The sequence below is a fragment of the Schistocerca nitens genome, chromosome 4, assembly GCF_023898315.1.
Source record: "Schistocerca nitens isolate TAMUIC-IGC-003100 chromosome 4, iqSchNite1.1, whole genome shotgun sequence".
Classification (NCBI taxonomy): Eukaryota; Metazoa; Arthropoda; class Insecta; order Orthoptera; family Acrididae; genus Schistocerca; species Schistocerca nitens.
The window spans coordinates 165,393,936-165,418,875 of record NC_064617.1 but is presented as its reverse complement, the minus strand read 5'-3'; the positions used below and the strand labels follow the sequence as shown (position 1 = coordinate 165,418,875).

Genomic DNA, 24,940 nt, shown 5'->3' with positions numbered 1-24,940 from the left:
AAGCTGCATGTGAGTATGTGTACTGTAAGAACGAGCCATGGAAAACGATACATTTTGTGGTCACAGAAACGAGGGTCTGCAGCGTTCTGCATCTCGTTCAAAAATTAACAAAAGACTGACTTTCGAAAGAACATCTGCGGTATACACCACTACATTCGTCTGTAGGCACTGCGTACTGAAACTGAGGTGCTTGATCGTGTAATGGACGTTTCGGTGAAGTGTGTCAATACTGTATGATGGTTGGGTGTCAATTGTCGTCAGTTAAAAGTTTTTCTTCGAGATATCGAAGAAGATTGTGGAGATATACCTCACCAATGCACTGTACGGTGGACCAGCATAAGTAAGGTACTTGAGTGTGTGTTTTTTTCTTTTTTTTCGCAATTTGCAATGCTAGCTGAAATTCCTGTGTTTGAATAAGTGAAAGGGAAAGAAATTTCTTCCCCTAGAGAACCCAAGTGGGTATCAGACCTCGTTTATCTGGCTGATACAAAGATGCACCTAAGGATACTGGCTGTATCGCTACAGGGGATATATTTGTTAACACTGCACATGCATGACAATCTAGGGTATTCAAATATCAGTTGTGTTTATTTAAGAGGCTAATTTGCAACGGAAATGTAACGTTCTTTACTCATCTTTATTCTTTCCACTTACGTGGTGGCGTTTCCTTTGTAAAATATAAAAGCATGCACGATGCTTGTTTAACCTGAGAAAACTAAATATCTCGACAACGTCAAATCAAGGAAAAAAACGTTCCAAGTGATAAGTCAATATTACTATAGAAGACATCTGTTTATGTTACCACCTCCTAACCACTCCTAGTACGTGAAAGGGGCCAACTTCCGAATTTTCCAATTGGAGCCTTCCGTGTTTATTGCACATTCGGATTGTAAGCCAAAAAATACATACGGTTTACTTAAACCATTGTTTCCCATTCGTGGTAGATGCAACTGTAATCGGCAAATATCAAGTGTTCTTGTTTTTACAGCTAAGATCGATACAGTTGATCTATTTTTCCGTTTCCTACGGGTTTGACTGCACTCGTGATTCCCTAAATTATCGGAATGCTTCACTTCGTGGCCACTCTCGAATCTGGCCATCAAGGTCACTGATTTCAGTGTGTGTTTCCTTCCAACTATCGTAACTCTCACGCCTGTGTTTACGAAACTAGTGGATAATACAAACCACAACCATTGTAATAAGGTAAAATGCCGATGAAGCGGTAGTAAAAGGCGCACCTACCATGGAGACTCGCCAAACTCAAGCATCCCAGCCGTGAGCGGCCAGGGGGCTCACAAAAATCAATCACCCCAATTGTGGGAGGCAAGGCGAGTGACCGAAATCAAGCACCCCTATGGTGGGAGGCAAGAGGTCTCATGGATGTCACGATGGGAACAGGAGACTGTTACACGCTTTTCGTCGTTCTTAGTTCGCAATAAATGTACCCTCTAACCAGACACTGAAATGGCTAACCTTGTCGTACTGTACATTAAAATTTTCAACACTAAAATATATTTGTAACACAAATATCAACAGTTAGAACACGGAGGTTCAAAGCATGTCGAAAATGAAAGCAGAATCCAATGTGTCGGTTCATAATTGCTGAAACGGATATACTTGATAATTGTCGACCACAGCGCCATCTACCATGGTTGGAAAATAATGATTCGAGTAATCCATACGTATCTGTTGACGTGGAATCCGAATATGCAATACAATTGGGGTTTCGCTTTTGAAACCACAAAGCTGAGCCCACCCACACAGTAGGGTTTCTTAGTAGGCTGCCAGTTGGATTACAAAAAGGTGTGTCCTCTACTGATACTAACTCTTTCATATATTTTTTTGGATAAAGCGTTATTTTCAAGATTTCAAGATAGATCGTTATCTGAAGTTAAATCAAAAACCCAGCAGTTAATCAACTAGTAAATAATTTCGAGTTCTAGTTCCAAGAATTAATCATTGTGGAGAAGGAACTGCAGTTTGAGTATTCCTTTTTCAGTTGCACCTGAAGATTTTCCACCTTCAGTGTGATTAGAACCAACAAACTAACAAAATTTTTCGTTCTTACAGAATAGGTACTACAATTTTTTGAATTTTCTAGGGTATCATAATGAAAGACATTTTTCCAGGCTATATTGGAATGCAGCTGGGATTATGTGTATGTTTGGGGCCACATACAGTTTGGAGCAACTGTCCTCCGCGAAAAAGAGGTTAAAAATCGAAACTCAGATCACTACAATGAAGAATACGCTCTTCATAGCTTCAGCAAACAAGATATCACTTTATATAAGTACACTTTTTTCACAAAAAAAGCAGAGATTCAATACATCTTTTGTTGTTTGTGTTAATGTTCTTCGATAATCTGTTCGGCTTGTAGTTTCCATAGAGTCTGCTGTTACATTTTTATATCATTCTGTTTGTAGCTCAGACCTTGGACATGGCTGTTGGTTAAATCTCATTCTAATATTATCTAGCTGAAGCTAGTCTGAGCTACAAACTAACTTCAGCTTAATAATATTAGAATGAAATTTAACAAACAGCCATGTCCAAGGTGGGATTTTAAGACCACCTGCAGTTCCTGGCTGCATCACGCCCCAGCTGGACCCTTCACTTCTATAATCTTTTCCGCAGGTGTGTGCTCACACAATCACACCGACGGCCCAGAGGTGGTGCCCAGCGGGATATGAGCTCATCCGAGCTCACGGGCAAATGCATAAGATGGAACACTCTGAACTAAAGTTTTCTCTACCTTGTCACCACGAAAGTCTTAATGACCCATCCAGGCCTCTTTGCCTACGAATCCTTACCCCAACAGTAACTTTACCTCCTCTTTATCCGCAATGTGCAGAACGTTTTGAAGTTAACTGTCTCCATCCTACACAAAAGCTACTCGATGAAACTGTACCATTCAAAGTCCAAAGACATATTTTCATTTATGCCATTTTTCTGCGAAATCAGTTTGAAATTAATATGATACAAACAACGGTTATCCAAATAACTCAACTTCAGATGTCATCTGTAGTAGGTTGTTCCAAAGTGCATGTCAACACACTTATTCTTGGAAACTGTTAACAATGGACACATGGTATAAGACTTGTGATGTCTTGGTTATTGGTTCTCTTGGTTCCTACATCCACTGCATTCTGCTTTACTCGCAACAGCCCAACATAGACAGGAAGGTAACTACTATTGAGTGTGTGTCTCTTACTCAGCAGCCTTTTCAATCTCACCATTACCTTCTGTCCAACAGAGAAGAACGTGAGTAGCCCTGTGACTGCATCACATATTTATTTCACTTCGCTGTAGCTCGCCGAGTGTTAGCAATGCCGTCGCTACTATATCATTAACCCAATGTCGTCTATACTCTATCATTAAAATCTAAGCACATTGTAAAGGTAAAATTTCTGAGTCATATCCAGTGGATGTTAGTTCATCATAAGTATTGGTGGTATCTCACTGTAAATCAGTGCATTTGTTTTGTAATTCGTTGATTATTTCCTGATGATATTTGATACAACTCAAGATGGACGATAGCGATGAGAATCGAGGCAACTTTACTTGCCATGTTCTCCAGCATCATAATTAGAAGCATCTGAGAAAGAATGATAGGTTAATGAAAGAAAAGTATTGATTTGCTTTCGTCACGAAGAACTTCCACAGTTGCCATCGAAACTGACGACGATTATTCAAGGTACCTTTATCCACTTCAGAAGTGCTCAACTTAAGCTTGAGTAATGGACCATCTAGTAGATTTCAAATGGTTCAAATGGCTCTGAGCACTATGCGACCTAACTTCTGAGGTCATCAGTTGCCTAGAACTTAGAACTAATTAAACTTAACTAACGTAAGGACATCACACACATCCATGGCTGAGGCAGGATTCGAACCTGCGACCGCAGCGGTCTCTCGGTTCCAGACTGTAGCGCCTAGAACCGCACGGCCACCGCGGCCGACTCTAGTAGATTTCCTGAGCTATATAGATATAAGAGAAGACTGTAACAGTCCTTGGTAGTGAACTAAAGAGATAGACAGCAAGTTTCTTTAAGTGTGAAGGGGTAATGGGAAAGAATGAAGAATGATGAGATATTGTTGATGTCCTTGCTCTTTGGCATGGCTTGCATGATTGCCTCAGACAAAAAAAATTTAAGTCCCAATTGTGCATAACTCAAATGAGTACAACAAATCAGAATTTTGTCAAAATCGTCTGATTCAGATGCAGTACAGTGTGAACTATCAGGATCTATATATTTTTGCTAAATATAACTGTTAATTACATTGTACTGTCGGATTATGGTGTTAGAGCTCTCTTTCTACTATCTTCTGACTTCTCTCAAGGCTGAATCTCGATCCTACTCTTTATTAATATCTATAAATGAATGAGCGATGAAATTCTCATATGCAACTCACGGTATATATAACATATTAAAAATATCCTCATTACTTTCTCCCAACCCGATAGATGATCTCGACATTGTATGTGCAAATATGTTTTCTTTTCCAGGAATGTGAATAATAGTAAAATCGAATTCCTTTAAAGATAACGTCAATCTCTAGCAAGATGGGTCACTATAGCACTCATGAAAAATTGCAAAACTGTGTGGTTTGTCTAGACCCTATTCGCCCAACAAAATAAGTAACAACGAAAATCTATAAATCCCCATACAGCACGTAATGCATATAACTCAGTCATGGAATACTTACGTTTACATTTCGTGAGCACCTGTCTTTCATCAGAAATGATCCTAAAACACAAGTCACGGTCTTCTAATTCTTGAAAGAGCCCTCCTCCATGACCAATCTTAGAACTGTCAGAATCAAGACAAAATGATTTCCTTAAATTATTATGTGACTGGAGGGAACAAATAAGGAAAGCCAGTTTCCCTGTTTCACATACTAATATCCTATTTTTGCTTTAGTGTGTCAGTCCCCCGTACCCATCAGTGCACAGAGGCATGACATAGTCAACTACTGAGATTCATGGAACGTTTTTACAGATTTGGCAGGCCAATAAACGATTGAAGTAGCCTATTAGCTGAAGGAACAGGAATATCAAGAATATCTTCAATTTTGACTGGACCAGGATGAATATGTAATGCAGTTACTACATGCCTAAGAAACATAACTTGTCCTCATCCAGCCTCTGATTTATATAAACTGACCATAAGTTCAGAATCTCAAAAGATCTTCGACAAGCTATGTAACACCTTGCGACAACTTCCTTTCCTTTGCTATTAAAACATCATCAACTAATTACTCTCTTTCTTAAACAAGCAGGCAAAATAGTGTTGAAAGCTATAATAAGAAAAGCCAGTCACAATAAGGCCATAAGGTAGCTTACTAAACTGATAAGAAAAACCATAACAAGGCATGTCCTCCAGCAAATGCTGTGCGCACTACAGACCAACAACACTTCTCACCGCAGAGGTGTATCAACGTCCCAAGATTGGAGGGGCTACATCATCAGGATGACAGAGATCCTATCAAACAAGCTCCCTAGATCATCAAATGGGAGAGCGACTGGTCTTGTGGTTGCTGGCTTCGTAAACCTGTTTCTCTCCATGAACCATGTGATCACAAATGGTTCCTCTAGTATCTGTACGCAGCTTTGGTATTTAGGGTGGCGCTGAGGCACTCCGAGGCATCTTCCGTCTAACTCTGGGACAGGCGTTGATTTTACCCAAAGTTCTCCAAATACAGTTACGACCAGAACCCTCGCTATGTACGACGGCGTGCTGCACCAGATACCGCTTACCAACGGAGCCGCCTGTTTCTGCCTCGACCATCACCAGGATTTGGCCTCTGCATCAGAGATTATCAGCAAAGTCGTATCTGGCGTCGACCTTCACTACGTTATTTTGTTCTTCTTTTGAATGGACATCAAACTTCGGTTGCTTCATCATTACAGGCCTTAGCTTGAGCTGTCTTGTGTAGATTCACTGCTACATACGAATTTTTGTATGCCGTTGTAGTAAGTATATCTTCTACAAAAGATAAACCTTTTCATTTATGTACTTTTCAATCAAGTGTTTTACGTTGTTTGCCAGCGCTGTGTTCTCATGGTGCCTGATGCAGAGCAAGACTTAGCAATATCAGTTTCTGGAAGGATAATAGTAATTATCTGTCGAGAGCCCATTACAAGCCTGTCACCACTCCTTTGTTCCTCCAGTAATGGACTTTAATATGAACTAACTGCAGGTTTAATGACACCTCATTCTAGCATCTTCTCGATCTCATCAACTATAGTCTCTTCATAAATCACTGGATAAAACTTAGTACAGATTTATCTATGATCATTGACTTCAGACTGATAAAAGAAACGTTTAGTAGAACACAGGTTCTGAAAATAGCAAGTAATGACAGTATTTAAACCTTGCTTAATATTTCATCCGTATCCTCAACACAATGAACCCAGTTCTGTATTTCATGTGATGTGCTTACAACCCATTGTCATTCCATCAATAGAAATGCATGTGCACTATTCTCACTTCCAGCTAACTTCCAATCGAGTGACAATACCGATCTGACGAGATTTTTGAGACAATGGCACGTGTTCTCTCCCTTCACTGTACATTCATCAAACAACAGCTTCATCCTATGTCCATCAAACACACCACACCACAACACCACATCAGCAGTACGTGGTGCACTGACATAAAATTCACTTCTATTGTAGCTTTAGATGCCAACTTTCGCCCAAAGATACACGTTCACACAAAAATCGCAATACCTGACACTTAAATTCAAGGCCCTCTTGTCTCTTTACCTTCATTTTTTTCAAAGGACTGCCTCTTTAACTGTCATCCGTTGCGAAGGTAGAACTCCCAGACAACCCACCCCATAACCCCACTGTAATTGAGACTCATCAGACTCACTCAATAGACCTACCTGACGCCTTGTGTGACGAACACACTGTAAAACAACACCATTCACACTCTTAACAGGTGCTTCATTTACTACTGACTTGATAGTACCCCGGTTTTTACCCAGTAATAGTTCCCTCACATCTCCAAGATCTAGCATATTTAATTGTTAATCTTTCTCATTTATCTCTTCTGAAGATACAGTTTTGGCTGTGGAAAGCAGCTGACGTGCTCTTGGGGTGAGGTCTCCACATATATATTAATACTTCGATCATCTGACCATACTTCAATGATATATAGAGCTCAGTATCTGTCCTGAAACCTACCATTATCATCGCTCCCACTGCTGTCATGGTTATGGTCAAAATTCTGCTATTTCTGATTGGCGCTTCCCTTTCTGATGTTCTCATTTCTTCCTTGATCTGGAAATTTATCACTTTGTTCTCCGGCGATCGTTTGCACATCGACATGTGCAAAACTTCACAACGCCCACGATCATAATTATGACTCTGCTGTCTTACAGGATCCGGTTACTGTTACTAATAAGCCTGTCTTCCACTATTCACCATCCTCATACTCAAGTGCTTGAAGTAAACTCTGAGGTGCTTCGACGTCGCCCTTGCCAAATGTAAAGGGAATAATTTGCCAAAAACGTAAAGATAACTCCATGACAGAGAGTCGTATCAGTTCAACTCAGTTACATGGATTACAAAATGGTAATGATGTACAACTTGATAAGCAAACTGAAGTTACTTATTCATTTGTTGAACATTTCTTCTCGCCATAGTCACTGGTTCGAAAACAAGAACGTTACTGAACAGGCACGTACGATAGGAAAGTTAGTATTAGTGTGAACTTTACAGAGCCTGAATAATCAGTTGCATAGTTGGCTGTCGCAGAATACGTCTGCTTAATTAAGAAATTCTCTTAACAGGCATGACAACCAGCATCAATCAGAAAGATATTGAATCTGTATTAGAAGGTATCGCAAACAATACTTCAATCGCAAATTGTTGAAACCAAATAAGTCAAAATTTTCAGTTTTCCTTTTTTCACTGAATAGTACATTTAAGAGTATAAACTATCGTTTGAGGTTGAAATGAAACACATCATGCTCCTACAAATGGTAAAAAAGGTGGTACACTTGACGCTGTTTGTTATTGGAATGAATATGTCGCTGACTTATTTCTTTCCAACAGATGCTACTTGTTCCCGCGCGAAGAATCTGTTTTCCTCCAACACTACACACTGTTGATGAAATTAATCTTCATTGAGCGGCAGTTGGTTGTATTACTATGGCTCGAAAAAGGAAGAATTATAGTGCAAATTATGATAGAAATAAGGTAAAGACAGATTGTACCAAATGACTGCCTTATCGAAATTACAGAGGAGATTACGTTCCAAGGAAAGCAGTCACAGAATCATGCAGGTAAATATCAATCTTTCTTGGAACAACGGGAGATTGTGTAGATGTAAATAATATCACTGTTACCAGTAATATCAATCTTATGTCATTAATTTCCTTTCAGCCGCAGAATGAAATGTTATGACTACATTGACGTAGTTCAACGTTGTAATATTTTGGAAAGATTTCTTGATCTTCCTAACAAAGATGCACAGGAATTACATCTGCAGCGCCTTATTGAAGCAAAGGAAGTAGAGCTAGGCATGCTCAGAAATATGATCCAGAATGTTGTGAAAACAGTAAGGATGCAGCGTTTCTTTACCACATAATGCTTGGAAGTGAAAGGAAACTGGTTTGCAAGAAATTTTTCCTGAATATACATACAGTGACTAATCCGCGCACGTTTCAAATCTGTATATCGATGGAATAGTAAGACATACTTTTCACTTAAGAAAAATAGATGAGCCCATAATTCCAGGATTAATGGACAGCACTCCAATGGCCTACACAACATACCAAGTACCTATTTCCAGAATGAAGATGGAAGATGTGTAGAAAGTTATTGAATATGTTCCTGCTGGAAAGAGACCATTCTATGAAGAAGTGCTTTCTTGACCAGTGATTGACTATAATTATAGCTAATGTACAGTTAATCATATTGCTGTTAAAACAATTCAGTTTATTCTATTTTGTCAGACCATGCTAATGTATTATGAAATGTTCATATAATTAAATACTAAAAAAGCAAAAAATATGTTCCTAAATTGTTGAAACTAAATTAGTGAACAAATTTTGAAATCATTATACATCGAAATGATATACTATAAGTTAACAATTTCTGTCTCAATAAAAGCAGAATGAAGTCACTTTCGTTTCATATAAATTCCAGTAATGTGGCAGTAAAATGAGATAGCAGTATTCAGCTTTTCGTTTCTCCTGAAAAGTGTAAGAAAGTGACTTATTTGATTTCAACAATAGACAATTCAATTAAGGAATCACCGAAAAGAAAACACCAGGTCTGAATGATATACCAGTCGGTTCTCACTTACATTTCTGGTAATGTTCGTCCCAAACTGACAATGATGTACACCGGGATAATGGCTCTAGACAGTCTGCATTCATCCATTACGGAAGGACTTCTGGTGTTACTTCTGAAAGAACCCAGTGTCACATAGATTTCAAAATTACTGACCGATAATTTTGATCAATGTGCAGGTTACAGTACTAACAAGACTGTTGAATTATAGGATAAAAGGATTTGACCCCCAAGTTACGCAGTCTCTATCAACCCTGAGCGATGAAAGAACCCTCAATATTGCATATTTTTGCAAAATATCGGGGCATTGCACACCTACATGGGCTAGTAAAACCAAGTCTGTTAGCTTTTATCAACTTCAGCGAAGCATGTGACATAGTTAATTATGATTTCTTACTCACTGTAGTACCTACAAAGGGATTTTATGGTAAGGTCGTTGTTAAAATACTGTAGTGCGTTTCCAGACCCACTTAATTTGCAAAATTAACTGCAAAACTACACGATCAAAATCTGACAAAAGAGCTGCAGTACAGGGTTATCCTCATTCCGTTGATTGGTTGTTTGATTTGCAAGGGAGGGGACCAAACAGTGAGGTCTTCGGTCCCATCGGATTAGAGAAGGATGCTAGAGGAAGTCGGCCGTGCCCTTTAAAAGGAACCATCCTGGCACTTGCTTAAAGCGATTTCGATAAATCACGGAAAACCTAATCAGAATGGCCCGCCGCGGGCCTCCCGAATGCAAGTTCAGTGTGCTAATTACAGCCCCCTCCCCTCTCCCCCTAGCTCGTTAACACTTTATGCAATCACAGTAGAACAACTCCTGAATATCTATTGGTCTACAAACGCAAAATAACAAATCAGTATGTCATACATGTGCAGGTTACATCAAGATTATCATTAACAACAACATGAGAAATTGGGCTAGTGAACATGGACAATAAATCAGGAGTGTGTGGTATATGTTGAGAAGCTGGGTCTGACTGGAGGCGTTCTAGGGTAATCCGTGTGAATGTGGTGGCACTGTGTACGGATGGCGTATTGGTCCAGGCGTCTGCATAATAAGCAGGATCTTTGTACAGTAATTTTCAACTTGTCACACTGAAATAAATCAATGTCCACTGGCAGCCTAAGTCTTTAATACCTTTGTACACATAACGAAGTTGAGATCCATGCCAAACTGTACAAGCCGCCAAAGTGCACACAATTTAGAGCACTTATTCACTCACGGGACCAAACAGAAATATGAAAATTGGCCCAAAAGAAACTGGTAGAAACAAACAGAATAGCTGAACATTCGATTAATATATAACACATCCTGAGATCGGACTGGGAACTGTTCCGCAAATCCAAAACCAGCAGCTCTACCTGGCAACTGGAGAACAGCGGTCTTCAACGTAATAAATAATGTAACAAAATCTTCAGGAGAATACAAATTATATATTGTATGAGAAAACAACATCAAGGACAAAAAATGGCAGCAAAACTTCTCAGCAATTACTCTTTCTCACCTCGAAAACCCACGAAGCATTTGTAACATTTTCTCCCCAAATACATGTGCAGAAGATCAACGAGAAATAAGTTCAACGAACAACTTCGTTTAAGAATAGTGTGGTAATTAGCCAGCGACGTAGGTGCCTTTTATTTTTTATTATTATTGTGAACTTTGCCACAGAAGGACATTTCTGTTATTAGTAATTACAAATCAAAGACCCCATTGAAGAAGGATGCATAAAGTAGGACTCAGAGAAGATATATCTAGAGGATGTGGCAATTTTACCGAAAAAAGGATGAATTTAACTTCAGCAGAGTAGAAAACATTAAGTGCAAAAGAATATAATTACAACGGCAGAAGAGCAAATTAAATATAATATGCTACAGTATACCTCAGGGAAGCTAAGTTTATACATAATCTAACATCGTTTTTCCTTCTACGAAAGAACATTGTGTTTCTGGGACAACACCATTATTTTATTGTTATAAGAAGAAACTATCTTAAGATTTGTATGTCCATCGTTCTCATTGGAGGTTTGAGAGACTTCGGCCGTTCAGTGACGTAATAAAATAGTACGCCTGCAGCCGTTGTTATTATGTTATTTATTATATAGCTACCAGAGCCGGTGCTTCGGTGACCATTTTCAGGCCTTAAGTGGCGCTGAGGGGATTAACCCTAATAATATAGAAGATTCCTCAGTGGCAGATATCCATGAACTGATTTTTCCAAACCAAGTGTAACAACTACGTTGTGTCTCTAACCACCAACTACCACCTCGTTTTGGAATTGGAATACACAGAGATAACAACAAGTAAGGAGGAAAAAAGAATTTGCTGAGAAAGGTTCCAAGTTCAGTTCCCGGTGGGATACACTGTATTAATCGTCCAGGAAATTTCATTTCGACGCATTTGGTTTCAAGGTGAGATATTTTTACTGGAAACAATTTTTCACTTTCTCCAGCGCTCACAAAGGGAGTTACAAATATTAAGAGTACATAGTTAGCTATCCTGAGCACCACTTTAATATCCCAGAACGCCTTATTATGGGAGCTGAATACACTGCAAACCGATTTTGCTATAGTACAAGTCAGACGTCAGAGGGGTTATACGATACTAAGTAATATTCATGTCTAGGAAGAGTCAGTCCATCGACTATTCTTATGTTCACTTTACCAGTGATGGAGGAGACTAATATAAATTTATACTGCCATTATCTGATGCAATAACAATTTTATTGCTAACGGAGTTTTACCAGGTACATTCTCGGTAGAAAGACGTCGTAAATTATACTGTTCCAACCAGATATCGCACTGTGATGTTTCATAAAAATAGATTACCTTAATTAACCTTCAATACGAGTGCTATCTCTAGGCCTCGAACCTACGTTGAGCAGCGCTACGAAGGCACGCTCGCAGTTTCATTATGCTTACAAGTGCGGCACTCATCTCACTATCGAGCGTGCTGGCTCTCACCTTCTCCTTAGAATGGCCGATATCCCCTCGTATACTGGGAGGAGATGGGGTAGAATACATCGAAAGTTTCCCTTGGATGCTCAGCTTACAGGTATGGGGTGTTCACAGGTGTGGAGCGTCCATCATCGGAGACCGATGGGCGCTGACTGCAGCCCACTGCGTCGCCGGCTCCAGTGGTCCTGCAGACCTATCGCTGCGGGCTGGTACCGTGTCGCGTGAACTGGCGGGCTGGGTGATCGGCGTTGTCTTCATTAAGGCACACCCGGAAGCCAAGCTATGGAGAAACGACATCGCGCTCTTACGCGTGCCGAGAGACTTCCCTTTCGGAACCAAAGTCCAGGTAGGGCCTATAATTTTCCGTCTTTCATCACTTATTATTACTACATCAACAGGATGAATTCGAATAACGTCAATGCTCTGCTGATCAAGCAACAAAGTATTCTTTTTTGTCGTGATCAGATGCGTATGTAAATCTCCAATACAAAACTGTATGACTACCTGTAGTAATTGTAGTGAACCTGCAGTAACTGTAATGGTGTTGGTCTATCACTGTATTGTGCTGGTGCATAAGTTTGTGGCGTTTGTCCATAAGAATGACGAACACAAGAGATACAGATAACAGAGACTATAGCCATTAGAAATGCTATCTCCTTCCTATTTGCTACAATGTGCCAATGCTTGGGTAACTTTTCGGTTCCCCGACTGCAGAAACCACGCAGTTTTGAAGCTAAGAACTTGTCGAACTATGTTCAGAGCACATTTCCAATTTGAAAGGAAACTCCCTGAAGGTTGTTCGATAGATAGCTTGAAAGGTGAAAATCTAAGAACGTGACATCAAGTGATGATGTGGGTGCGGAATAACTTCGAGTCTAAGTACTTGTCGAGCTATGTTCGGAGTTCATATCCAACTCGAAAGGAAATTCACTGAAGGTTTCCAGAATGAGATTTTCACTCTGTAGCGGTGTGAGCGCTATTATAAAACTTCATGGCAGATTAAAATTGTGTGCCGGAACGAGACTCAAACTCGGGACCTTTGCCTTACGCGGCCTAGTGCTCTACCAACTGAGCTACCCAAGCACGACTCACACACAAACATCTATCAAAGTTGATGCCTAAGTCTGTGTTCTCCAAAATTAAATGGTCCCATGCCACTTCTGTATAAAATAGACGTTGCTAAGAAATTACACCCTAAGACTTTGGATGGCTTTCAGTTTCTAGGGCTAAATGAGGTGAGGTACCAAAACGAACCTGACCAAGCCTATAAATACATCGAACAAATGTTGGTTAAATTATTACGGTAAGCAGGTAAGCACACCAATAACTGTGCAGTTTGAACTATTTTCAGTTCTTGGAAGAAAGCAACTGAGGTGTTCTAAGGTGTAAATAAAAATATGAAAAGTACAAAACCAGAACAGGTACAGTCTCAGGGAGAAAGAAGTTACCAAAACACGTGCAATGTGTAAGTTAAGAGTCACAATGTTGTTGTGACTTATAAAACGTTAAACAGATGGGGTAATATTGATATTCGATATATTCGTTACAACACATTCTTGTTGTAGCGTACCAAAACAACCTTTCTAGAATTTCCGTAACATTTACACATTGGAACTATGGTGCCTACTTCCTGTAAGGCTTTTACAGACAGTATTCCGTAATCAACTACTAAATAATAACAAAATAGAGCCGTAGTGCTCCAAAATGCGGCATGTAGATGCAAAACATATCCAACTTTAAACAATTTGACCGACCCCATTTTAATACGGGAAGAAGTCGCTTCGAAGAGGTTGTTATTATTCAACACCTACCATTCCATTGTTCTGTCTGGTACAGCACATCGGTATGTAGAATTAAGAACAGACGTGCTTGCAGTTTATTCTTTTATTAACAAAGCGTTTCATCTTCATGGGGCATCTTAAGATGATATTGAAATTTTGCTTTTAGATTATTTTTTTAAAAGAACGTAGAGTCGCTCTGTGTTATATTGAAGCACATATCGAATTAGATGAATCCGCAGAGACCTTTTAAGATAATCTTAACAGTCCCACGAAAGCGAAATGCATTGCTGATTAAAGAACAAATTCTAACCAAGACTGGTTTTAATTCAAAGTTCCTGGAAAACCTAAAGTACACACTGTAATAACTTTGTTGTTGTAGTCTTTAGCCCACAGACTGGTTTGGAGAAGCATTTCATGCTACTCTAGTTTCTGCAAGTCTCCTCACCTCCAAACAACTACTGCTACCCACATTTAATTGAACCTGTGCACTTTTGACCCCTTACACACCTGTTCAATTTAAAACTGATCATTCTGTGATGTCTCATAACGTGTTCTATCCATCGTTACCTTACCGTTTTTCAGTAAAGTTATGCCACAAATTTCTTACATTGCTACTTCTAGTTAGTACCTGTTCATTATCTTCATAATATACGAATACAACTTCATAATGCACCAAACATGATATGTGATTGTAACGAAAGACAGCAGTGAAACAAGGTTCTATCTGCACAAATGAAATTCCGAGAGCTCTTGGCACCACAGGTTTCTGATTATAAGCAACGAATCGATTTTTGTAAAACGAAATGAGGAATTTTGCGTAAAATGATTAAAAATAAATAGTTTTGTTCTTCTGTTAGTGTACATCCTTAAATGGATAAAAGATTTGTAACAGAAAACTTATTTGTCCTACTTGCTTTCCATGTTCCACTGTAAAAAGTGCAAGCAATGCTAATAAATTATTATAAACCCAGTGTATGAAAATACAGAAGTTTTGAAAAGGTAACCAGCTTTTGTAATTTCTTGGATTTATACCGTAAAAAGGAAGGGAGGGGGGCAGTTTGTTGCCATATTACTGTAACACAGGATAGCTTGCCGTAACGTCATGGTGTATTGAGGAGTCTGATACATTATTCCTTGAATATTGGGACAACTACTACAATTCGGCTGTAAGTAGTCGTTGAATGGGATAATTTGATACTTTTTTTATGTAACAGCGTTATGTATGATGCAACTGTTTACAATTTTCGTGTAATATGGTAATCTATGGGGGAATTAACCACATTTCAGCTCTAAAATGAGGAGAACTGGTTATAATTCTTCTGTAGTACTTTGAGGGTTCTCACAATTTTGCGATACCAGGGTCACGATTGGATTACTTACCTACACTTCTGTTGTAAAATAGCGATGTATGGGGAGTAGTGTCATGTAGTCCCCACGATGCAATAACAGAATTTGGAAACCTTTGTACTGAAATATCAGTGTTGAAAGATAATATTCTGGTATGGGACTAGACTTTGAATAACGGTAACTGAAATCACAGCTAGCCTCATTTCGTACCTACAGAGTGTTCGGATATTCCCATTACAAATTTCTAGGACTTGTAGAGGGGAGTGAGTACACAACATTTTGAATAGGAACCTGTGTCCAGCAACGTACCAGTTCAGTACTACGATCGTTTCAATTCAGGTGTGTAAGGCATCCACGTCTGCTGGGATTTCGAATTTTTGTTCATGAACATTAATCTGTAATTTTAGTTCCATATTGTAATAAGCAACCTGTATATATTTGTTCTCAACATCTTTACTTATCTTGACAAATAAGTTTTTTGTGGCGCCAAGATCGAAAGGGCTCTGTGGTGGCAAGAGATATTGACGTCTCACCTCTATGTGTGCACTGTTTTACTATTGTCTTTACTTACTCACGTATTACGAAATTATTAACTAGAAGTGTTAAAATGATATAAAGAAGTAATGGAAACAGTTTCATCCCTGTTCAAAAATTCAGTGTAGTTAGCTCATTTGCCTGTGGCTGTGTCGTGCAGAAACATTTCTTGTTTTCGAGCACTGTGATTGTATTTTGGTATTAAATGGTAGTTGGTGTGAAAACAGAGTTTACAAAGATTTATACAGAATGTTGGCAGTATAGACACAAATGAGAAAATTTTACGGCCGCCCTCAATATTTAATTTTTGTACATATAATGAAATATGCTTAACTCGAATGTAATAAAAAGCATTATTCATTGGTAAATGCTAATGACAATAGTAAATATTCTGCTGAGAAATCAGAAGACTGTGGATGTTGTAACAATATTAAGGTGGGCAGATCGGTTGAAGAGTAATGGATATATCTAGGAAAGGCAGTCACAGTAAGTGGACAGGAAAATATGGTTCAACGAAGATAACTGCTAAGAATCCTTGGGCAACAGCTGATACCAATTGAGTTGACGAAAGAAGAGAGTAAAAAAAACGGTCATAAGAAACAGGAAGATTGCATGTCAATAAACTGACTTAGTAATGAAATAAATAGAATGTGGAGAGACGCCAGGGAGAAATGGTTGCAGCATAAATGCAAATATATCGGAAAAGAAATAATCATCAGAAGAAATTATTCAGTACAGAAGAAAAGCAAATGGAATTACACGGTTAGCGCAGGAATGTACCCTCTGGACTAAATGGGCTGTTGAGCTACACAGTACTGGATGAAAATACATAGCTGCATATGATTACAATATAGACAAAGTGCCTTTGTATGACGTTATTTCTTTTCCAAAATATATAATGGACGAAATTTTGTTAGAGATCTTGTTGCACTGTTAGTACGCAAGGAAATGTGCTGTGGCATCTGAGTGTCCGAATTTCGCTTAACCCCAAACACACGGTAACACAGCATAAAATACCAGTTACAGGTGGCGTATAAGCTGAACTGTGTGAAAAGATTAGGACACAGTAAGAGCCAAATTAAGCAATTGTTTCATTAAGTACTGAGTTCAAAAAGAGTATAACCGGTTTGCTATTTTACAAATCAAGTTCGGGAGTACCTAATATCGTCCAGTAAAGCCGTTAGACATTAGTTTTACGATTTTTACAAGAATACCAAACTCCAGAATGAAATAGATCACGTTCAGTATTTTAAGATCACGTTAGCTTTCTTTATCAACTGGTGGGCCAATGACATATATCATACATCCTACAGTATCCAGCGATAAGGGGACCGATTTTGAGTGAGGAAAGACTTCTACGCCTCAAAAGCTCATACAACTGAGTAGAAAATCACTATGTGGCTAAGACGATTTCTGCACGGGGTTTACATTCCAACTTTCTAAACTTTCTCAAAATTTACCAAAGGGGTAAGTTCGCAGTTGTTATGTTTTGAAAGCTGCGGATAAGGTAACAGATACATTGAATCATTGGTGGCAGTCACCAGTAATATCATACGTCTTCACCATGAAACCGCTCATTAGTAAACTATCACATGCTGCAAGTTATTTTCTGATTCTGGACCCTAGTTACACATCAGTACGTCTTAAAGAAGTATGTTTTTAATACAAATCAACAACCGTTAAACACGTGTTTTAGTGTGTAAAAGAGTACTATTTCTTGCTTTATAACTGCAATTGTTTGAAAATCTAAAACATTCTTTCGTTTTGTGATCTTATCTAATAATGAAGAGTTCTCCAAATTGTAACACTTGTGAGGGTTTATTTATTATAGACTGAAAAGAAAGTTACAATGTCATTTATTTCAACAGTGCCATGCTCAACTGCAGGATGTTATTCTAGGCACTAGATTTAAAGAATGGACGTACTGAGAAAATTCGACTCATTACATGTAATTTTCTAAACGTCTGCAAATGGTACAAATTAGGAAACAAACATCATAAGCTACTTCCTTGAACTTAAAAATATGTGCTGCACTAATTTCAAAGGAAAGTCTCATGTTTTGGTTCTTAGGTCATTATTTACGGGCTCTACAATGTAACTTTTTCACTCCTTTCCGCAGCCGTAAGCACGTCCAGTGAGTCCACATTTTGTATAGGCTACTCGTCAGTTCACATTCTCCTTGGCGAGACCGAGAGCTTTTATTTGTAACCTCGATGGTATTCCTTGAATGGACACCTGTAGTTCATTTTGTGCCCACTATGGCGTCTTATCTACTAAAATTCTGTGGCAATCCGCTTCGTTCTACTAAACGAAAGAGCATTTTATTACGTAAAGAATGCATAATCTCAACAATGTCTCTTCAAATGTAAGAATATCCTTCACCAAAACTTTTATTCTTCGTCGGAATATACTTTATTGCATTGCCGTCTGCATTTTCACTTTTATTTGCAGTATGCGTCCTAACTGTAGTCTTAGCCAATCATTATATGTGTGCACAGTTATTGAAGGCATGATTCCTACTTATATACGCTTTTGCAACTAAATACTTCACATCTGCGCTCTACTTTCCATGACGACTCTTTGTGACCATGCTGTAATAAAGAATGTTTCTTTAATTAAGTACTTTGGATTAAGAATGCATTAGAAAAATGTAAGCAAATGCTCTTAACTTTATACTGCACTAATAACGCAAATTTTTTTTAAATATTCACTACACAAGATACTTTCTTAAACTGTAGTATTCGAAACTTAAGGCAGTACATTGTAGGAAACGTTGTCAATGTTTGTCGGTGTCCTACAAATGAATCATAATGACTCAGATTTCTGACCGTCTAAGAAGGAGGGTTATTTAATGTATGTTTATCCACAAATAAAACAATATTTTTACACTTATCCTATAATTATAATTCACTTCGCCACATACAAAAAAAGTTAGATGAAAGCTACAAGAAAATCTACGTTGTCTTCAGACGATGTTTTCCTCAGCACACAGAATTCATAGCTGACAATATGGCTCCTAATAGAAGGCAGTTTAGGTTGATCTTACTAATAGTCGAATTGTACAAAGCATATGAATGTTATAGTAGTTGAACAATACACACATACAGCACAATGCTGGCTGTTCTTTCTCTGATCGACACGCTTCTCACAAACGTTTCTCGAAAGTAAAGGCCAGATGTTTTCTTCGTGGTCGTAACTGCACCACTAAGTAAACTTCAGACCCCTGCGATTATTCGAGAGAATTACCACTTGATGTCTGGTTTTTCGATATACTCGCTACTGGCAGATCCGCTAGCGATATTACACGTGGCACCACCTGTTGTCCCCAGTTAACTGCGGTCTAAGAGCGTCAAATACCCGACTAGAAACTACCAATATTGTGTTGGCAGAAGAGCCAACACGGTGTTACTAGTAGAGGCCGAAATGCACGCGTTTTAGCTCACGCAGGCTGGCGTGGGGAGGGAAGGACTATACTGACGTGAGGTCTCGAACATGTCAAGGAATTAGAATTCAGAAAGCGGAGTAATTAGTTTGATACTTAACTTTAGTCCATTAATGAAGAACGTCGCTCTTGACGGTACATGATTCACAACATTATCTGTTCAGAATACTTATAGTGACTGAATATGGCGCCTTGCTAGGTCATAACAAATGGCGTAGCTGAAGTCTATGCTCAACTGTCGTCTCTGCAAATGAGAGCGTTTGTAGGCAGTGAAACATCGCTAGCAAAGTCGGCTGTACAACTGGAGCGAGTACTAGGGAGTCTCTCTAGACTAGACCAGCCGTGTGGCGGCGCTCGGTCTGCAATCACTGATAGTGGCGACACGCGGGTCCGACGTATATTAACGGACCGCGGCCGATTTAAAGGCTACCACCTAGCAAGTGTGGTGTCTGGTGGTGACACCACAGTCAACAGTTAGTGTGGAGCATTATAAATCCTTTACTTCACACAAGCATACGTAACAGATCGTTTAGATGGTTTCAGCTCGTGACAGGTGCCATATAAACACTAAAGTAAAGTTTTGAAATGAAATTAGCTGATTCTCCTGTGTCTGAAGAATTTGGCATTCTAACGTCCAGTGAATATTTCTTCGATGGTGGAGAACAGTTCCACCTTTGGTATTAGACAAGAAATAAGAGCCTTTGTTATAACGTAGTATCTGTGAGGACGTTTAATATTCGTAAGAATTCTGCACTTGGATTGGAAAATATTCCCAGCAGTGAAAAATACTAATGAAGCTTCTATTCTTGGACCGTTCATAGTTTATAATTTACTAACCGAACTTGAACCCCCATGTTGCTGTGATTTTCCATTCGAGGGCGCGTTTGATGCAGCTTTCCAAGTTCATTTATCCCGTGATATCCTCTTTATTTCGGCATAACTCTGGGAACACACAACCGTTTCAGTCGCTGTAATGTACTGAACCCTGTGCCTTCTTTTAAAACTTTTATCCCCCACACTTCCCTTCATTGCCACACTGACAGTGTCCTAATGCCACTGGATCTATGCTGAGATATTACACAAGTTTTATTAAAGCTGTCCCAAAAATTTCTTTCACTTGCAGCTCTACACAGTACCTCCTGTTTAGTCTCGACTACTTATCTGCCTTTCAGCTTTCATCTGTAGCACGACGCTGCAAAAGCTCCCGTTTGGCCAGAACTATATATCGATATTTCTGTACAGATAGGTTCAGAAAATGCTTCTAGACGTAGAAATACATATTCGACAATAAAATATCTACCTGCAGTAAAAAATACAGTTATTTGCAGTGCCTTATTTCGTGTTAATTTTTTCACTATTGCCTGATTGAAACAGACTACATCCCATCATCCTTACTTTACTTGATATGAATCATATAACATTTTAACACATTGTCCACTACATGCAACTCTTCTTTCAATATCTTTGCAATTGCCGAGAGATCCAAAGTATCATGGGTAAAACTCAAAATTTCTATTTTTCCTTCCTGCACTACAACGTGCTCTCCAGATTAACCACCAAATTCCTTTCCTACCGGCTCAATATCATCGTCAGGCCCGTCAGCCCTGTCTGATTGCCTTGAAAAGCAGAGTCTCCGTTTCAAAACCCCCCACTATAATAATTACAGCCTGTATTGCATAAATTATGTACATAACTTTTCACTCCCTGTATTTTACCCATTCTAAGGTCAGAATTTGAAGGACTGTCTCCTCGCCAAAACGCCAAACTTTTTTGTAAATCTACAGGTGCTATTTACGAGTTGTTTGGTCAAACCGACAGTGAATAGAAGGAATAACTACTTACAACCGTAGCATAGTATATAATAGGACTGATGTCAGTTTTAAGTAACTCTTCAAAAGATTTCGTCGCAGGGCGCTACAATCAGAGCTTATTCAAACAAGAAATTTCAGTTACATTTCAAAGACGCGTTCTTACTTTACTTATGATAAGGGGCTTAGACTATTTAGAAGAAGAATTTTTCGTTTTCCCAAAGCAAAACAAATCATTTTCCAAAGAAGACATTCAGTCTTTCCGAAGAGGGGTTCTAATTTTTCCAAGAAGTGTTTTTGTGTTTGGAAAAATGTTATGGTTTCTCGAAGAGGAGTTTCACTGTGTCTTAGGAATATTCTTATTCATTTGGGAAGAGCATTCTTTATTTATCCTGAAGACGTCCATTGAACGAAGATTTTAGTTTGTTTCAGGGGACATTTTGTTTGAATACGCTAACGGAGGTGAAAGCACCAGCGCCAAAGAAGGCCACTTTAACGAGTGCTGAACTGTGAAAGCGGAAGGGTGGAGGACCGTAAAAAAAACAGTTGCTCTGGTGTTTGTTTGACGATGTGTCAATCTGACTTTCATCCCGGTTCTTGCCATTATTATTATTGGAATTGTAAATTCTGTAGTGTTCACGGATTTACTGATTTATGTGGAATTAGAAATAAGTAGAACTTTCAATGTGTGTATAGAGAGCAGCCCTCTCTGCAGAAGCAGGTAATTTTGCTCTATTTGGACTTACGCGTGTACTCTACTAAAGAGTTGTGAATGTGATATATGGGCTGTTGTCAACTATTCTAATCTGTTAATAGGTACCAGATTCAGTATATAGGTGGGCATATTACTTGCTACCTTCTCTTTTGGTAAAGCTTTCATTAGCAATAGCAGTACACAAGGCGATTTTCGTTTTCACAGAAACTGTTTTGTCTACTGAACAATCTGCCGCCCTTTTATCGAAACTTAATCTACTACATGATTTGTGTCAATAGGCTGTTGCACTGGCTGAATCTCGCATAACACCTGGTTATTCAGCGACTGTGACTGGATGGGGCCGCACAAACGTCAACGGGAGTTTCTCATGGTCGCTGCTGAACACCACAGTTACTGTATCGACCAGTAGCAAGTGTGAAAAGGATTTCGGATTCAACATAACGTCAGACATTGTATGTGCCCGACCTAAGACACCAAGCACGGATATCTGCGAAGGAGATGGCGGCGGAGCACTGACGAAAAATGGAATTCTGTACGGTATTGTGATATATGGAAGATGCTTAGGTGACGTCAGCCAAAATAGTCTGTACGTCGATGTTTCCTATTTCTATAACTGGATCAAAGACGCAACAGCACTTGAACCCGTATGAATGAGCTTCACATTTGTATATCATTATTGCCTTAAGTGGCTTATATAATAATTTTGGCAGAATTTCACGAACGTTATCTTTGGTGTGATTGCTTTATTAGTATTCTTCGCTGTAAGGTAAAATATGTCTTTCATCTTCATCCAGTTGGTGTCTGCAACTGAAAATTTCCATATCTTTGTAGAAATTACACAAATTACAGTAGTATTGAGTTAATAAAGTTATAAAAATAATACGAAATCGTGTAACTCTCTTTGATCATCTGTTACACCTAAATACTGCCTATAACGAATTGGATTAAATGCACTGAAATACAGTAAATTTTTCTCTGCGTATAAAATAACTGCAAAAGAAATGACATGAAAGTATCACATCATTTTCAGTTTTATACATTAATTATTATACTATGGACTACCCTCTAGAAATAGAAGTATGGTCTGTACTATGTACTACTTGATAATAATGCAGACTGGTGATTAAAGCTGAGTCTGCAATAAAATGAATGTATTGAAATGAAGCAAAGTTATTTGCACGATGAGATTCGAATGGGATTATATTACTCTGAATCCATAGCTTTACGCCTAACCTACAGTGCAATCGATATGTTGTAACTAATGAACATTTGAGCCAAACTGAGATTTAAGTCTAGGTTTCTATTTAATTTGTCCGACCACCTTCTATAATATTTCACTTTTTCATTCTTTTAGATTTTAAATTCTTTTAGACTCTACAAGCAACCTACATCCCCTTACATTTTTACTTTCTATTGGAGGTGGGTGCCTTCTCAGATGGGCTTCCTTCAGTTTGTACGACTGTAACACAGGAAAATATAGGATCTTACTTTTTAGATTAATGTACACTACCAGTATATCCATGGAGATTCTTGACGCCATAGAATGCCACCTGTTGTATTGCTTACAGGGACTTGACTAGATACAGGGACAAAACGATGATGTCACAAGCTACAAACGCCCTATCAGTGATGTCGTCACTGTCAGCACTAATATAATCATCCTTTACAATGATATTATCAAGATACACCTTTTTCCCCTTCCCCTCTCTTCTACACCCAATCAAAATCCAAAATGCCTTAGCCAACCCAGTTGTTCTAGTAGGAAATTGAGAATTCATTACAGATGACCAAATCAACCTAGTTGTGGTTTATAACCCACCGAATCACAGTGAAATACTGAAATGACGCAACCAGTCAGTGGGCAGATGCAAGTTTCTGACGCAAAGTTCAAAGAAGTTCAATAACTCTTCACTTAACCTACATCTGAGTATGTATGAAGATCAATGAATAAATTTTTTTGAGTAACCTTTGCTTAAGGGTCAAAGACAAGAACATAAAATATTTGCTTCTGAATTGCACACACACAAACGCATACACACACACACACACACACACACACACACACACACATACACACATCAACATACACACAAATCTGCATTGCACTACTAAAAGATAACTATTACAGATGGAGACAAGAAGAGCAGTGTGATGACTCGGTCAGCAACTTCTCTCAAGTCTGGATCTTACGCGAAAAGACCGTGTTATAACGATATTATAACAAATTTCCCTCCACATGACAGTGGATTTGACAAATTGTCCATGTTTCAGCAAAAGTGTAGCAAATTGCCATTCATGTTGGTTCAATATTGTAAGGCCATTCATGTCAACGATGGATTTAGCATAAGCCAAGGTTGAAGCAAAATTGGGGGACGTTGCCCTACATGTTACAATGAAAATGTAACATGCTGCCCATGTTATAGCAAAAATTGTAAATAAATGTCCTCTATGTTAGAGTGAAATTATAACCAATTACCCACTATGGTACAGCAAGGATTGCGGGCAAATAAAATCAAATGTGTGGTGTGGTGACCCTCAACTACGTACCCTCTAACTCAGAGTAGTAATGTTAAAAAATTTGGCTGGTTTCGTTGTCTAGGGGCTGCGATAAGTAGTTGCCGCATTACGAGCCAAATACTGCTGAATCTACATTGTACAATATGAATATACACATGAATCGAACAGTCGAAGATTCCTATCACTCGGCAATTGCGAATTTTGAATGTAAAATAGAAAGTTATGAATGAAAGATTGCAGTTATATAAAATCTGCAGCTACTATTTTTAACGACTTTAAATGGTGAGTACGATAGCAGAAGTACGTTTAGGAATGCTGTTTATTACTGCAAAACACTTATTGGTGTGGATGGTATAATAAACATATATCAAAGGAATAGAAACAAATGCAGGTCAGTAGCCTAATGTCTCTGTGCTTTCTAAAACACAGTAAATATTTGACCAATTTCTTCGTGAAAAGTCTATATCTGACATAAACAAAGACATAGACCAATAAATATATTTATAAGCATGCTGTTACCGTTTTTTCGTGTAATTGTG

General features: G+C 38.6%; 1 protein-coding gene across 1 annotated transcript in view; it reads left to right on the top strand.

Annotated features, from left to right (window-relative positions):
- The window catches only part of LOC126252181 (coagulation factor IX-like), a 145,195-nt gene extending 122,661 nt beyond the window's left edge, over positions 1-22,534 (top strand). Inside the window, exons 6-7 of the mRNA XM_049953051.1 lie at positions 12,372-12,603; positions 22,163-22,534. Of these exons, the coding sequence (XP_049809008.1) occupies positions 12,372-12,603; positions 22,163-22,534 (604 nt within the window). The remainder of the gene's footprint in view (positions 1-12,371; positions 12,604-22,162) is intronic.
- The last annotated feature ends 2,406 nt before the right edge of the window (positions 22,535-24,940 follow it).